Source organism: Camelus bactrianus, chromosome X (assembly GCF_048773025.1).
Source record: "Camelus bactrianus isolate YW-2024 breed Bactrian camel chromosome X, ASM4877302v1, whole genome shotgun sequence".
NCBI lineage: Eukaryota > Metazoa > Chordata > Mammalia > Artiodactyla > Camelidae > Camelus > Camelus bactrianus.
The window spans coordinates 85,012,060-85,028,161 of NC_133575.1; the positions used below are offsets into that span (position 1 = coordinate 85,012,060).

General features: G+C 41.3%; 1 protein-coding gene across 3 annotated transcripts in view; it reads right to left on the bottom strand.

Moving 5' to 3' along the window:
- Nucleotides 1-16,102, bottom strand: part of RNF128 (ring finger protein 128) — a 75,118-nt gene that overhangs the window by 40,293 nt on the left and 18,723 nt on the right. For 2 of the 3 annotated variants that reach the window (XM_045509991.2, XM_045509992.2), the window contains exon 2: nucleotides 6,589-7,722. The exons of the other annotated variant lie outside the window; for it this stretch is intronic. In XM_045509991.2, the coding sequence (XP_045365947.1) occupies nucleotides 6,589-7,081 (493 nt within the window). In that variant the 5' untranslated portion in view covers nucleotides 7,082-7,722. The remainder of the gene's footprint in view (nucleotides 1-6,588; nucleotides 7,723-16,102) is intronic. 3 annotated transcript variants of the gene reach the window in all.

The following is a 16,102-nucleotide window of genomic DNA, read 5'->3' on the forward strand; positions in this document are numbered from 1 at the left end:
TCCAGTCAAAGACCACCGTCTTCAGCTTACAAGAACATTCTCTTTCTATTTCTAATTACATGGGGAAATGCTTAGAGTAACAAGCAGGGTAGAAAACTGTATATAAAGTATATAATTATAATTCTTTAAATAATATATATGCAAAGCAAAAGAAAATGACAACAAAACATCCCAAAATACTAAAATGGTTACTTTATGGCTTTTTATGCTTTCCTTTAGATTGTATTTTCTTTTTACTGTATTCATATTCATGAAAAAGATAACCAGTATGATAAAAGTAGGATACAAAAGCATACTTATACATGGAAAGAGACAAGAAGGTATATTAATGGTACCATCTCTGTGTTATGGAATTATATGTAGCTTTTTAGTTTTATACTTTTCTGTATTTTCCAAATTTTCTTCAAGAAGCATGGTTAATTTTATGATAAGAAAATCACTTAGTACATATCTTTGGTACTCCCCTCTATTTCCTCCACTTAAGTCTGAGAACAGAGATTAAATGTGGCATTCTATATGAGACAACACACATCTTCCATGGACCAGGCGAAACAATTCTTTATGTGCTTAGAAAAACAACTCACTGATCAAGCTATATTTATTTTTTAGAGGTTTATATGTTATGGAATTCCACATTCACCAGCATGTTCAATGGAAGTCTTTCAATTGGAGACATCAATTGAATGGTGTAAATCAAGTTTTAAAACATCAAAAAAAAAAAAAAAGAACAGGGAAGATTCAATGTAAATACTCATTGGCACTATTTCTCTGTTGCCTAGGTCATTTTGCCATTAAGATCCCATAAAGTGGCCCATGATTGCAACCACCATAAAATTAGGGAGCTTGCAATCTTGAAATATTTATGTATTCTTATTCCTTTGTATATTCAGGCAAGAAACATAGTACCTAGCATATAGTAGACCCTTGATAAATGTTCAAAGAATTGAATTTCAATCTTCTTCTGTTAGATACTTTTCTAGCGAATCTTACAACCCTCTGACATTTTTGTGTATTTAAGTCCACTCAACAAGCATTTCCCGAGCACACACAACACAAAGGTTCCTATGGGGAATCTGAAAATTAAGAGAACATTCAAATGATTAAAGTCTAATAGGAAAGTAAAATATATAAACAAATAACTACCAGCAAAATGCAGACAGTACTATAAAAGAGACTATGGGAGCTAAGGGAAGAGCTTATTTTGGTTTTGGTGTGGGGGCTGTGGTGGGAAGAGCAAAAGAAGTAATTGAGAAAAGCTTCAAAGATGAGGAGGCGTCTGTGTTGGGTTTTGAAGGATGGGTAAGTGTTTTGACCAGCAGAGCTGGGAAGAAGAGGGTACAGAGGCAAGAGCAGAAATACGAGCAAAGGAATGATAATGGGAAAGGGTAGAGAATGTTTAAGGATCAACATAAGACAAGAGGTATACAAAGCTTCAAAAGCAGCTTGGGACTAGATTATTAAGAGTCTTGTATGCCGTTCTGAGGGACATATTCTAAAAATTATAAGTAATGGGCTTTTGAGCAATGGCATATATGTGACCAGAGCTGTGTTCCAGTGGCAATGTGGAAGAACTGGAGGGAAGAAATGACCGGAGGCAGGGAGACCAATTAGGAGGCTAAGTATTTATTCCCAGGAGAAGACACAGGAACTGAAAGCAGGGTAATAATAATTGCCAGGGAGAAAGCAACATACATGAAAAGATTGTAAGTGATGGTATCAACTGGATGTGGCGGTTATTTATTAGAGGAGAGTTGGAGGCCTGGGTGTGAATGCCAGGAGGAAGAGGTGCGAGATGAATGCACTAGTAGAATAACAGAAATGAAACCAAAGAGAGGCAAGAGAAGCAAGAGACTGCTTGGGAAAGTTTCAAAAGGAGAAGTGGTCAACAGTATCAAATACAGTACTGCAAGAAGCCCAAAAGGATGCACATGGGAAGAGATTTTGAAATGGTGTTTTACATTGGTAAATCATCACCACCCAATCTGTTCTCATCTTCTTTTGAACCACTCATTCTACTAAAAAAGGTTCTTTTCGAAGTCAACTTCCTCGGGGGCAAAACAAACAAAAACAAAAAACAGAATAAAAACTAAATGTCAAATGGTTGAGAAGGGATTGGGTGGCCATAAATCAGTGGAAAATCCTATTCCAAAGTCCTTTGTGAATTGAAAGATTGGCTGTTTGAAGGAGCAGTTATTTGAGAAAAGAATGACAAAACATAGGTGGGCCAAAAGGTCATTTTCTTATCAAGAATTCAGTCTAGAGGGGTGGGTATAGTTCAGTGGTAGAGTGAGCTCTTAGCATGCACAAGGTCCTGGGTTCGATCCTCAGTGCCTCAATTAAAAAAAAAACAATTAAAAAAAAAGAATTCAGTCTAGTCACTTTACGCCTAAAGGGTTACAGTTACATGTCAGGTAATAGGGACTGTGAAGTACTCTGGGCTATTCATTTTCAAATTATATACCACTAGCATACAATTCAAGTTCCATTTTCTAAAATACATTTAACTATCTTAATTGTGCTAAAAAAAGTTATAGAAGCTCCCTAAAGGTCAGGCTCTGTGTTAAACAAACACTATCTGTATTAAATTCCACTAACCTTATCAGACAAGTTTATTATTATGCCCATCTTACACAGGAGAAAACTGAGACTTACAGAAGTGAAATACTGGCCTAAGATTTTAAAAATAGTAAGTGGCAGAGGCCATCCTCTTCATATGCTTAACTGTCTTCTAACAACGCATACAAGCTACTGTTTTATATAGCAAACTGTATCCCATGGGAGACCACCAAATCATTAATTTAAGCAGTGTGGTTCATTCACTTTTTTTTATAGACCTCAGGAATAATGCTTCTCCCGCCATCCTCATGAATATGTTTCAAGTTCTTGTAAATGCGTCACGGATTATGAAGCCTGCAGCTCTGCACAGGTCTTTCAATAAGTTCGTGTCTGCATATGTTGACTCAAGGAAAATTGTACAAGGAAGTACTGACACCACTTCAACCCGTGGGCTGTGTTCAACTAGGAAGCTTGCAAGGCTCGGGCTCATCTGCTTGGCAAAAGCAGCAGAGTCAGTTGTGCAATATAACAAGAGCACGCATAATGTGTTTCACCGAGACAGTCCTACATTTTACATGGCTTTAGTGCTTACTCAAAGTTTTGGCTGCTTGTTATCTGATTTTCAGGTTTAAGATGAGACATGTGACTAGTAATTAAACGGTGAAACCAAAACTTTCTCCGAATTCTCTCCCCAGTCTCTGGATCAATTTGAATGAAAAATATCCAGAGATTGAAGGATCAGCTGTTAAAAAAATCTGTCATTTACAATTTTTTTAATCCGTGTGAATCAGGATTCTCCTGGACCCTTTGCAACCAAAATAACATAGAGAAACAAACTGCATGGGCTGCTGTATGGCTCCAGCTACCCTTTGGGAAATTGTGGTATGCATAAAAACAGCGTCATTTTCCTAACTGATTGCTCACATATAGTGGAGTTTCTCTCCAAAACACCAAAGTTTTAAGTCAACTGTTCTAAACCGGTTAGTTCTGTTACTTGAAACAAATGGGTCTTCTTGGTCACAGGACTGTGATTGGTGGGAGTGTGGATGATCAGCACAAACTCCAACAAAGGACAGACAATTCAAGCACAGGCCCCTGTGAGAGTGGGTGAAGAAAGGTTCTGTAAATAAAGACAACAGCAATGGCTTTTCCACATTTGGTGGCCCTTGTATAATTCATGGCAATATATATTAAGTTAATTAACACTTAAACTTCAGTCTTACCTCTTTGCCACTAAGATCCCAGAGAAAATCGTTTTTGACCAGAGATTACAGTGAACCCTGGGACTGTGCTCAGGAATGAGCAGAGCAAACAACACAGCACTTTGCAAACAAATATTTAACAACAGACAGGGATGAAATGCAAAGTGATTTTCCCCTTGTGTTGAAAAGTCGTTTCTCCAGGACTTCAAGGGAGAAATGTAATTCCATACCTCAAGGAACCAGCTAGCTCTTTTAGCTAGTTAGCCTAAGGGTAAACACTGCTACAGTCATCATCTCAGATAATAATACATTTTTAAAGTATCAAAACACTTTTCTGAATGTTGTTTTAATTAAGTGATCAATATTTAGGGCTTTATTTCTTGTATTATTTTTATTAATAAAATAATATATTGCTATTATATTTTAATAATTTTAATAATATATTATATTTATTTTACAGTATCCTGAAACAAAAAGCCATGCTTAGATTCCCAACATTTTTACACTGACAGTTGCATAAGCACATGTTTGTTCATCAGTTTTTTGCATCTTATTAGCATTAGCCTATTGTAATAACTTTAGTTTTTGTTTGTTTGGTTTTGGGTTTTTTTGGGGGGGGTAATTAGGTTTATTTAGTTTTTTTTTTTTTTTAATGGAAGTACTGGGGATTGAACCCAGGACCTCGTGCATGCTAAGCACACACTCTACCACTGAGCTATACCCTCTCCCTTGTAATAACTTTAAATGAGTGTTTATTTTCTGCTAGGTAGTTTACATACGTTATCCTTAATAATCACAGCAATGTAAATATTAGCTCTATTTTATAGATGGGAAAACTGAGATTCAGTAAAGTTAAATAATCTGACCAAGGACACAAAGCTACTGTGTAGTAAATCCAGAATTTGATTCCCATTCTTGACTACAATGCCTGGGCTTTTCCTAGTATACCATACTGTCTCCCAATAAAGTCTAAGTAAGATGTGTATAGAGTTCCTGGCACATAGTGGGAGCTCAACACAAATTTATTTTATTTTCCCCTAAAACTACCAGACAAATATAAGCTTATGTCCTTAACAGAAGTAGGATGAAAGTGGTCTAAATAGGAACCCTCTAATTAAAGAGTACTCTTCAATTCCAAATCATCCATGCAAATAAATCTTGTGTGCAGGAGGCCAAGTCAAATCCTTGCATTTAGGTAGCCAACTTGAAAATGTAAGGACTTTAAAATTGTCCTTATTCTTCATTTCTAACAGCCTTTATAAAAGTAATTTCATTCTAATCAATGAATTATCAACCAAAAGAGACACAGTTGCTCCTTTAATCAACATAAAATCTAAGAATCACAGCATTTTAGAGCTGGAATTCATCTAGAGTTCATCTAGTTCATTTTTGTCTCTGCATGGTCTGCCAACTTGGCCTCCTCCTCCCCCTACCTCTATACTATCATTTGACTAGTGAGTAACTTGTACAAGGTCACAAAGCTGGTAGAGACAGAGAAGGGACTAAAATAACTCAAATCTCCCGAGTTCCAGTTCAGTGCTCTTTCCATTATACCACCCAGCCACTCACTGCAAGTGCTCTCTAGGCAGGGCCAGTGTTTTTAGAAAATACACACAGCCTCCAGATTCATCTCTCCAGAGACTCCTAAAAAGCTAATCCTATCCCCTAACCTTTACCGAAAAGGATGAGGTGTCAAACTCTTTACAGGCATTATTTCATCTCATCCTCAAGGCAAATGTGTGGGAGTGGTTCTTTCTTAGTTCTTTCCCATTTGATTGATGAGGGAACCCAGACTTAAAGACTTCAAATAAGTTGCTCAAGGTCACAGGACAAGTAAGCAGTGGAGCCGGAATTTAACCAAGGTCTGACTGGAGGCCCAGCTCTCAACAACTATGATATACTGCTATAACGTGTCTCTGCCTTTTTCTCCCCCAGTTTTTTTTTTTCCTTTATGTTTTGGGGCCTAGGATCACTATGTACATATGGTATGGATACCTAATCACAAATAGGGGAAAAGGTTTCTGGAAGGATAACTGAAGAGGGAAAAATAGTAACCCACCTCATTTCCACAAATTTAAGACCTACCTGGATTACATTTTCCAAAGTCTAGGCCTTTGCCAGCCTCACGCAGAAACCTCTTCTTTTTTCAATAATACTAATCAACCTGTTTCACCACTCAATAACCTAAATCAGATTTTTCAAAAGCAGAGGAAAGCACTGATACTAGCAATCACTTGGAACCCGAGACCCCTGGGCATAGAATAACCCAAAAGCTAAGCTAAGTTTCTACCAAACTGCAATGAGGTTAACAGGGCACGGTAACACAATCTTGTACTTGATACTAGGAAACAGAGAGAAAAACAAGGAGAGAGGAGGGAAAAATCTGCTTTGGGCCTGAGGCTGTCAACAAGACATGATTGAGGAAGGGATTTCCAGGCCGGCTTCTCCAGTAGGCTTCTCCCCAGTCATTTCAAAGCCAATGACCACCACCAACCAATTAATCCAGCGCAAGACACCCTCGTGAAACCCCGGGAAAAGACGACGCAAAGAGCCCAAACAGTCCTTCTCGAGTTGCCAGCCTCCGCACTCCGTTTGCTTTTACCCTTTTCCACCAGAGGCAAATTCTAAAGGATTTTTCCGCCCAACCCCCTATGCAGGGTGAATCTCGGGAAAGAGAGGACCCTGCCTCACTCGGTGGGGACAAAAAGGACACTCGTTTTCCTTCGGAGCAAGGGGACCGGGGTGGGGGGGGCGGGGAGAACACTGAGGAAAATAAGAGAAAATGGCCTTGGCAGGGTTTGATGGGGCGCAATTAGGTAGCTGCACTCACCCGGGTGAGACATGGGGATGACCTCATTGCGGGTCCCCGGGAAGTTAAAGATGACGGCTCCAGACGCCCCTCTCTCGTAAGCCAGATGGATCTTGTCCGCGAAGGTGCAGCCCCCGCCGCGCTGGATGAGGGCCAACCAGGAGACTTGCACGCTGCTGCCCCAGTCCCTCGTGACGGTGGGCACCGTGAAATTTGTGTGCGGGTTGCAGGCGTTGAGCGCCCCCGGCCCGTCGGGCGGTACCAGTACCCCAGCCACGGGCTCGAGCGGCGAATCCTGGCCGTACACGCCCTCCTCGCTCAGCTCCCACACGGTGCGGTTCACTCCGGTGTGTGGAACCCGCCAGGACACATTGAGGTATGCGGTCCACACCGCTTCGGCTCCCCGGGAGCCCGGGGCGTGCGGACTCAGCGCCAGCAGGAAGCACCAGGCCAGCAATCGGGAAAAGCCGCAGCCACCGCGGCAAGAGACCCCGGCCCCGGGCGGCGGCCCCATGGCGCGCGCGCTCTGCGGTCCCCTCGGGCCCCTGGCACGCGCCCTCCTGGCTCTCGGCGGGACCCTGGCCTCGACCAGGTGCGCGCCAGGTGGGGAGGGGGCGGGGAGAGACTGGCACGCGCGGCGAGCGGGGTCGGAGCTGAGAGGCACGTAAGTCGCTGGAGATGCCGCCGCCGCAGCTGCAGCTCTTCGCAGCTCCAGTCCTCCTCGCCACTGCTGCGGCCGCGTCGGGCTCCGGGGCTTTAGCGCGAAGCTCCGCCCAGCCGACTGGGGGTAGAGGTGGCTGGGAGGGAGGAAAGGACACTGCGGGATCCGCCTCTTAAAAGGGTAACAGGATGGGCCGGCGTTAGAATGGGATCGGTGGCTGTGTGGTCGGTCAGGTGTGGCGTGTCGTTTTATGAAAAATGGGCAGGCGAGGAACTATAGAATCGGCCAACAGAAAAGCTCGCTGGTAGGATGCAAGTCCGTTTTGAATTGCAAGAATATATGTTTCCCTCAGAACGTTTGACTACAGGGCATTTCACGCTTAAGGTGCCAGAACTCGAAAGTACTTCTAAAAAGCGCAGATCTGAAGAGTCTGAGTTGCAGTCAAGAGAATTTGGGTAGGTGGCTGGTGTTTAAGCAGGCTGTTTACTAATTCTCTGGGCGGGAGGAAGCAAAAAGAGCGCCTTACTTTTTTTTTTTTTTTAACCTTTTTCTTTTCCTGCTCCAAACAAGCGTCATACCTGTGTATTTCCTTCTTGCCCTTACCTCATGCTAAATATACTGCATCAAATAAATAAACAAACTGTATCAGATGCCCCTTCTAAAAGTCATCTTAGCTCTCAAGAAAGAATGACTGTTTTCATACACCTCAAAACTAAGTGTCTTTTCTTCAGCTGCCACAAACCAGATTTACCCAAACAGGTATGTCTGCACCATTTAACTACATACTCTTTCTCCATTTCCCACTAAGTAAAAAGAGCCTGACTCACCTTGACAATTCACTCATGTCAATATTGCATTAAGATTTCTTCTTACTTTAAGTGTAGTTTTGTCTATTCTGTCAGTTACCACATTTAGTAGGTGCTCAATAAATAAGCATTCGATTAAAATGAGAGAATACATCTGGCAGCTGACAGGGATAACTCTTGTCCTTGGGGAAATTATCTCTCTGTGCCTCAGTTTCCTCATCATCTGTAAAATAGGGATAATAATAGTACCTACCCCAGAGAGTTGTCTAGATGATCAAATGAGTTCACGGCATAAAACACTTACCACACTGCTTAGCAGAGTGTAAGAATATCTGTTAAACATTAACATTATTAAACAGGTTCAGGGATCTAATACTTTTAAAATAATCTTAGGGTTGTTAATTTGAGGTAATAATCAGAGAGAGTAATGTTCAAGATGCTTAGTTCTAGCCATTTTTTCAGTTTAAAGAAATATAATTTACTTTATTCAGCCCAAAACTTGTTAAATTCCTGAGCAACCACTCCCCTCAGTCACTGGCCCAACATTTACTTAATCAATATTGTTTGCAAAGATTAAGCATGGGACAGTTCTGCGCTTAATGCCCCAGTGGCTTGAGGGAAACCTAGAGGAAAATTAACACCATAAGCAAACAGAACTTAGAATCCAAATAAATGGGCAGTTTTGTGAAACATGAACCATAGGTATCGAAAAGGACTTTAGAGGTCAAGGGAGGTATATGGGACCAAGGGCATGGCACCCCCAACTACTGATGACATTAATCTCTGCGAGAAAAACTACCTAGGGGAAAAGAAAAGGGTAGCATCTGCCATTTTAAAGAAATGGTACAATCCCAGAAATTGTCTGAAATTGCTGGTGAAGAACATTCAATATTCAATCAATATCACCTGCATGACAGTCGACTATATTGTACTTTGAAGAAAGAACGTCTCCAAAAGAAAAGAGATCTTTTATAAGCTATCTACAAAAATGAAGTTTGGAGAGACATTTGTTACTATCCATTGATTCTTAATTATTTATTGCAATCTATAAGCCAATCATGGGCTAAACACTGAGATTTTAAAAAGACATTAACTCTGCTCTCAAAAAGCTTATAAATTAGCTTTGATGAGACAAACAAGCGTACTGATCATTGTAGTGTGTACAGAGTGCTCTATGTATGTGGTGTAAGAGTTATGATAGAGGTATGCTTAGGGCAGTAGTAGGTGATAGCTAAGAGGAGCTAACCCAGACTAGGAAGTAAGGAAAAGCTGCCCAGAGGAGGTCGCACCTGTGCTGAGCTTGAGAGCATTAGCCTTTCTAGGCAGAGAACAATACAAGAAAAGGGGTCAGTTCTTGAGGGTGCATTAGGTAAAGCTAGGGAGCTTGAACCTGACCCAAAAGCAAGGAGTAACATAATCAGGGTTTAAGCAGGAAGTAATATAATCAGCTCTGAATTTTAGAGATCATCTGGCTTCTCTGTGGATAATAGATTGGAAGAGACAAGGATAGAAGCAGGGAGCCCAGACAGAGGATTGTTGGCAGTGCTTCAGGTGAGAAATGAAGGTGGCTTGGACGAGATGGGTAGTGGAGATAAAGAGAATTGGACAGATTGGTAATGTATTTTGGAAGACAGAATCACCAGGGCTTGTTTGGAGGATGAATGAGAGGGAAGACTTAGGGATTGCTCTGAGGTTTTTGGCTTGGAAGACTGGATGGCATTTAATTAGGAGGACGGTTTGAAATGTGTAGAGTGGGTAGGAGAAGTGAGTTCAGTTTTGATCTGTTGAATTCAAGGTACTCATGATGTAACTGGGTAGCACCATCTGGCAGGCAGTTGGATTTTCTGATTGCTGAACACCTACTAAGCACAAGACATTTGTTAAAGGAATTTAACAAGTATACAGAGACAAATGAAACAGTCCCTGCCTCGATGAGTTCGCAGTGTATTAGGAAGGTCAGAGAGGTCAATAAACAATAACAGTACAGTGTAATACATGTCATCACTGAGAAGAGTACAGGGTGCTATGGCAACATGCACGTGGCTGAGTCTTGAAGAACAAATCGAGTTAATCAAGAAAAAAGAGAGTAAGGATATTCAGGCATATGCAATACTATATTACATGAGAACCCTGGGGAACATTCAAGGAACTATCACTCAGTGGTTAGGTATATCAGGGATGTAAGTTGCAAAGGGGAAGCCAAGGGGAGTGAAGCAGGTCAAGTAGGTTGTGCCAGAACATGAAGAGTTTAGAAAACTCTATTAAAGAGTGTGGACTCAGTGCACATGTGCACACACACACACATGCACAAAGTAAATGTGGCGAAATGATAACAACTGTTGAATCCGGATGGTGGATGTATAGGTGTATAGGTGCTCATTGTCTTATTTTTTCAACTTTTCTCCATATTTTAAACTTTTTGTAACGATGAGTCTAGACTGTGAATTTATATTAAAGTCAGCAGATCAAATGAATGATATTGTCAGACCTAGGCTTAAATAGATCATCTGTATTGTATGAGGGCAAGACAGGAGGCAGAGATACTGGGACGGAGGCTGACATCCTCAGCACTGTTCTGGAGGTCTAGCCCAACAGTGGAGATGGAGGTATCAGACTCTCATAGCTTGATGACATGAACCATTAAAATTATCCTTTGAACTCCCCTTGCTGTGAGTCCATCCTCACCAAGCAACGTTCTTATTATCATTTAGCTCCTTGTGTAAATATGCCTGCAGGGAGATTATGTGCTGATCAGCAAACACTAGTATCTGTTCCACTTGGAAGTTATACTTCTCATTATAAATTAATCAATTGGCATTCTGGCTGATATATTGGTCTCTTGTGAATTTGGTTAAGTGTGAGTCAGTCCCCAGGAGCCCAGTCTCTGGTTATACTACCAATCAAGTTTCAAAGCTTACAAAGCTAAGAACCAGACGGTAGATCATAACTGCATCCAAGGCCTCCCACTTTATGGAGCCTTGTCTGCGTAACTCTCTGGCTTTCCCAGACGGTATCCCTCTGTCTCGCTGTGATTTATCTTCAAATGGCAACAGAGACTTGCTACTAAGAATGAGATCTGTTAATTGGGAGCATCAGTATCATCAGCAAGCTTGTGGGAAGTGAAGAATCTCAGGTCCCACGCAGACCTGCTGATTCAGAATCTGCATTTTAATAAGATCCCTGGGTGATTTTTTATTCATCTGAGAAGCCCTGGGATAGCCTAGAGTATTCCTGATGGGTAGCCAGCAACCAGCCTCTGCTTAAACATTCCCCGTGTCAGAGCTTACTACCTCACAGAGTGTTGCATCCTGAGTGGCATTACACTTTTCCTGTTGGAAGGTTCATGCAAAAATAGTGTGACTTTGTTTCAATCCTTCCTCTTCCTCCCACTCAACTCTTCCAACCCCAGCTTCCCAGGGTTTCCATGCGGTTCCCTGGCTGTATCGCTGCTCCACCATGGCTTTTGCTTTGAGCAGTTTCCCTATACTAGGCTTCACCTTATTCATGATCCTCCAATCAAATGTACCAGTCTTAGATGTGTTCCATTGGGGTCCACCTGTACCTAAGGCCAGTAACAGCTATTGTTCATTGAGCATTTACTTTACATGCATTATCTCATTTAATTCTCACAACCATTCATTATGGTCCCCATTTTCAGAAAAAGAAACTGGCCCAGAGAGAATTAGCAAACTCCTAAGCTCATACAGCTAGTAACAGAATCAGGATGCCAGTGCTGTGCTGGCTTTAAGTATTAATAGCTGATAATGACTCAGTATCTTCCCTCTGGAGAGTGGCATTTGCATTCTAACATTGCCTTACACCTAAGAAAGAAAGTTCATGTGAAATGTTTCTGGTATGTGTTTCAGGCACTGTGACCAGTGAGGGAGATAGACTTGGGCCAGGAGCCTTTTTGAATTCCTCAAATCCTACCACAGAGGCTAGTCCTGCCAAATATATGTATCAGCAACACTGAATTGAAAGCCGCCCTGAGCAGTGCACTGTCTCATGATGAACTGGTAAACAGAGCAGCATCCTGCAGAAGCAACAACAGGGTACCACTGTGGCCAATTAGGTTTCTGATCACACTGGGTTTCTGCAGAGGTACAGAGATGGACGATAGCCTTTAATACATCTGCAAGAAACGAGACACCATATCTGGCTTATTACCATTAAATAAAGGGCAAAACACCATCTGGGATAACTAGTGTCTGGGCATTAAAGCAATGTTGTGGCCGCACAGCTCAACAATATAGGGGTAGAGGATGGATGGCGACAAATTTCCACTCTGGGCAGTTGCCCTGTGGATAGCAAGAAGATGATAGTGGTGAGGAGAGTGCGAGCAGCCAAACAAAACAAAAAACCCAAAATGTGATGCTGCAGCATACCTTCAAATAATCTACCATCACTTGCAAATGCAGGTGAAGCTCAGTCAACTCAAGTGGATATACAACCATCAGAAAACAGGGAATTTTTTTTTTAACAAAGCTTTCATGGACACAAATAAAAGACAGAATTTCAGAGAAGGGCTTTACAACAGTATGTGGGCTAGATCTGAAGCTAAGAGCAGTCTTCTCCTATCTGAAACAGTAATAGCTAGCACCGAGAGCCTGCTAGGGGCCAGGCACTTTATACCTATGAGGTGAGTGTTGTATGCTACATGACAGAAGAGACGCAGGCTCAGGTTAAGTAACTCGCTAAGGTCACCTATGGGAATAACCCAATGACAGGATTGAGATTTGACCCCATCTCTTAGTACAAAACTACATTCTTTTTCTTATACAATTTCCCACTCTATATAATATTATGTCCAAAAGTAGAGGTAGGAAGGGAACTTATATTTATTGAGAACTTACTATGTGCCAGACAATTTACATGTATTAATTATATCATTTGATTCTTACAAGTAATAAAATCCTATTATTTTCAGATGAGGAAAATGAGGCTCAGCAAGGTGAAATATCTTGCCAAAGTTCACACGGCTAGTAAGTGACAGAGTTGGAATTCACACGGGAGTATATTTGACTCCAAAATCTATGCCATTTTCACTCTGCTGTACTACCTCTCCACATACGTAGTGAGGATATTACAGGGTGGAAAGAGTCAGTATTTTTTCAGCCAGATCCCATAACACATTTAACCTATGAACAACCCCCTCACCAGAGTGCCCTGATTTCCTTCGGAGCAGCCCCAGAAATCCTAGATAACACAGATTATGAAAGTGCATTTAGTCAAGTGCTTTGTGATTTGTAAATTCTACATCTTCAGTTGCTCACATGAGTGTGGAGGGGAATGCCTATACATGTGTCAAAAAGGTGTTTTATGTTCACTGATGAAAAACTGGTACAGAAAGGAATTGTACTGATGGAGGACAATACAGAAAATTTGAGCTGAATTGTGCCAACTTAATCGCTCTTGGGGGATCAGATTAGCTATCTTGAGTTTAGGAAGATGACTGAGGGGATCTCAGATTGCTAAAGAGGGATGAGGGTGAGGAACAGCCCAAGGCAGGGGGGCAGCAATGACTTCAGGGATAGATTCTGGAGGAAACAATGGACGTGAGTGGTTTGTACCCAGCACTGCAGTATCAGGACAGCCTACTTGGGAAACTCATCTGTTCTCGTGTAGTCCCTCTCTCTCTCTCTCTTTTTTTTTTTCAGGTTTCTAGTAAGATGAAGACTTCCAAAGAATTTAATTTGTGACCACAAGAGATTTATATATATTAAAAGAAAGGAAAACAATTGCTTGGGGAAAATGGGAGGAAAAAATGTGTCTAATGAATTGTGCCCTACAGATATTTGAGGTTTACTTTCAGTCCATTTGTGCTGCTCAGTAGGCTCGATCCACAGAACTCTCCCATTCCAGTCTCTGTTGTTATTTTTAACTCTGCCGTTTACTGGTTATGTGACACCGAGGAAGTTTCTTCTTTCTCAGCTACGAAATAGGGATAATGATAATGCAAAGTTGTGTAGATATATTTTGAACTACTTAATGTTCCTTCAGATTAAAGCCTACCAAACCAGATAGTGTATCCAAAAGAAATATCTGTGATTTTGCTACTGCCTCGGACAAACGACAGAATCATTGTAGAACGGAGTGGGCCTGGCAGGCACGGATAAGATCAGTTTACAAAATTAGGGAGGGGTTAAGTTCTTAAAAATGCACATGGGTAGTAAGTTTTTTTTAACCTACAGACAGAATGGGATTCCTTTTTAATATGAGCCTAATTTGATAATTCCTAGTAAAGCTGGGGCTTCTGGAAAGCTTTTTAAGAATAAACAGAGTTATATTGTAGTGCATAATCACAATCACCTATGGAGGCCAAGGCTTGCGCTTTAGAAGCTAAAGTCAGCCTGACTGTGGGCAAAGGCAGCCTTTGTATTCCAAGGGGCAAAGTCAAAAATTCACAGCTGCCAACTATATGCATTAGGATTAGCTGCAGCTGGCTGGGGCTCAAAATCGATCAATAACTCGGAGTAAACAAGTATCTGGCAATAAGTGACCAGGTGCTAGCACATAGTTGAGACAACTGAAATCAGCTGGCTTACCACTCATGCTTCACACGCTAATTAAGTTCTGTCACACCAGAATTAGATAAGTGTTATGGTTATGTTGGTTGCAGGAAACAGGCCAGGGATAAGCAGGCCTTCAACAAAAAGGGTATTTTACAGCTCCAAAAATTAGTTTGGTTTGACTTCACCACAAATCTGCAGTCAAAAAAGTATAGGAACATTAGCGAGGAAAAATGCTAAAGGAACCATCAAAAGGAAAAAATGCCCCAATCCACTGAGCTACAGCACACCCAGGAATTCATTAAATCAGCTCTCCTTTAGCTGACAATCTTACAATTAGCAGGAGGTACGTATACTTTTTTCTAGGTTGTCTCTGTGCAACTTTGGGTGCAGATAGCATCAGTATACTTTATGTTCCTTATAGCAAATTAGTCTAAATGCAGAAGTCAGTGGCTGCTTAATATTCCGGATGTTGTCAAATCTGGAGCCACAGAAAGCCTTTTACCAGAGGCAGTGAAGTGGCTCAACGATGGGGAAAAGAGAGAGAGAGCACAGAAATTGGAAGCCTGAAGCTATTGTTTGTTTGAAGAAGAGGTTTGTCAAGTTTACCTTCAACAATCCCACCAGTTCATTAAATGTCTTTGTTTTTCTTAGGTGGTGATGGTTGAGGTGTTGAGAGACCCAGTGAGAGCATCTGTTTGGGCCCTACAAGGGGTTTAGGGAACAGCACCCTGCTGGTTTTAGGACCTTCTGTATGTTTGGACTCAAGGCGGGATGAAAACTTTTCAGCACACACTTTGCAGGAACCAGGCTACCTTATATCAGTGCTTTCGATTATGATCCACATAAGGCATTTTCAGCAGAGGTTTTCAAGTTCCAAAATAGTAGTAATAGTCAATTGCTTAAGAGTAGTATACTGGAGCAAAGTGGATTTCTAATGCCTGCTGTCATCCGGCCTTGTTTTTAACAGAATCTTAGCCCTGTCACTGCAAGTTGTGTTAGGTAGCAATGAACAAGCAAAGGACAAGCAGACTTTCCGGGAAAAAATGTGCTCAGCTAACCCACCTGATCACTGCAGTCAATATAGGGATTTCGGAAAAAACAACATTCTTACTAACCTTGACCTCTGGGCTGTCTGACGTACAAAATGGTAAGCAATAACCATCATTGTGCACAGAGGACTTATAGTTTTCTCTTTAGGAGTTTCAGTGATTGAAAAGAAATTTTGACCATTCTCTAATTTATTCATTAGAATAATAAACTTTTTTAGGGCTTCTAATGTCAACAAAGTCTTATGTTAGTTGCAACAAGATCCTTCCACTGAGTATCTTAGTCTACTGGGGGTAATTTGTACCAGGAGAAATATTTTGAGCCCTGTCTTTGTTTTTGCCTATGTGCGTCCAGATTACAATACAAGCTTTAGTTGAAAGCCTAGTCTAATTTCAGTTGCTTACTAGTGGAGAAGAGAAGTGATACTAATTTTCTCTTACACTGTTGTAAATAGCCTTCTAATTAATCTCCCTCCTTTTAGTCTCTCCCCAACTCCAAGTCATCCTTCA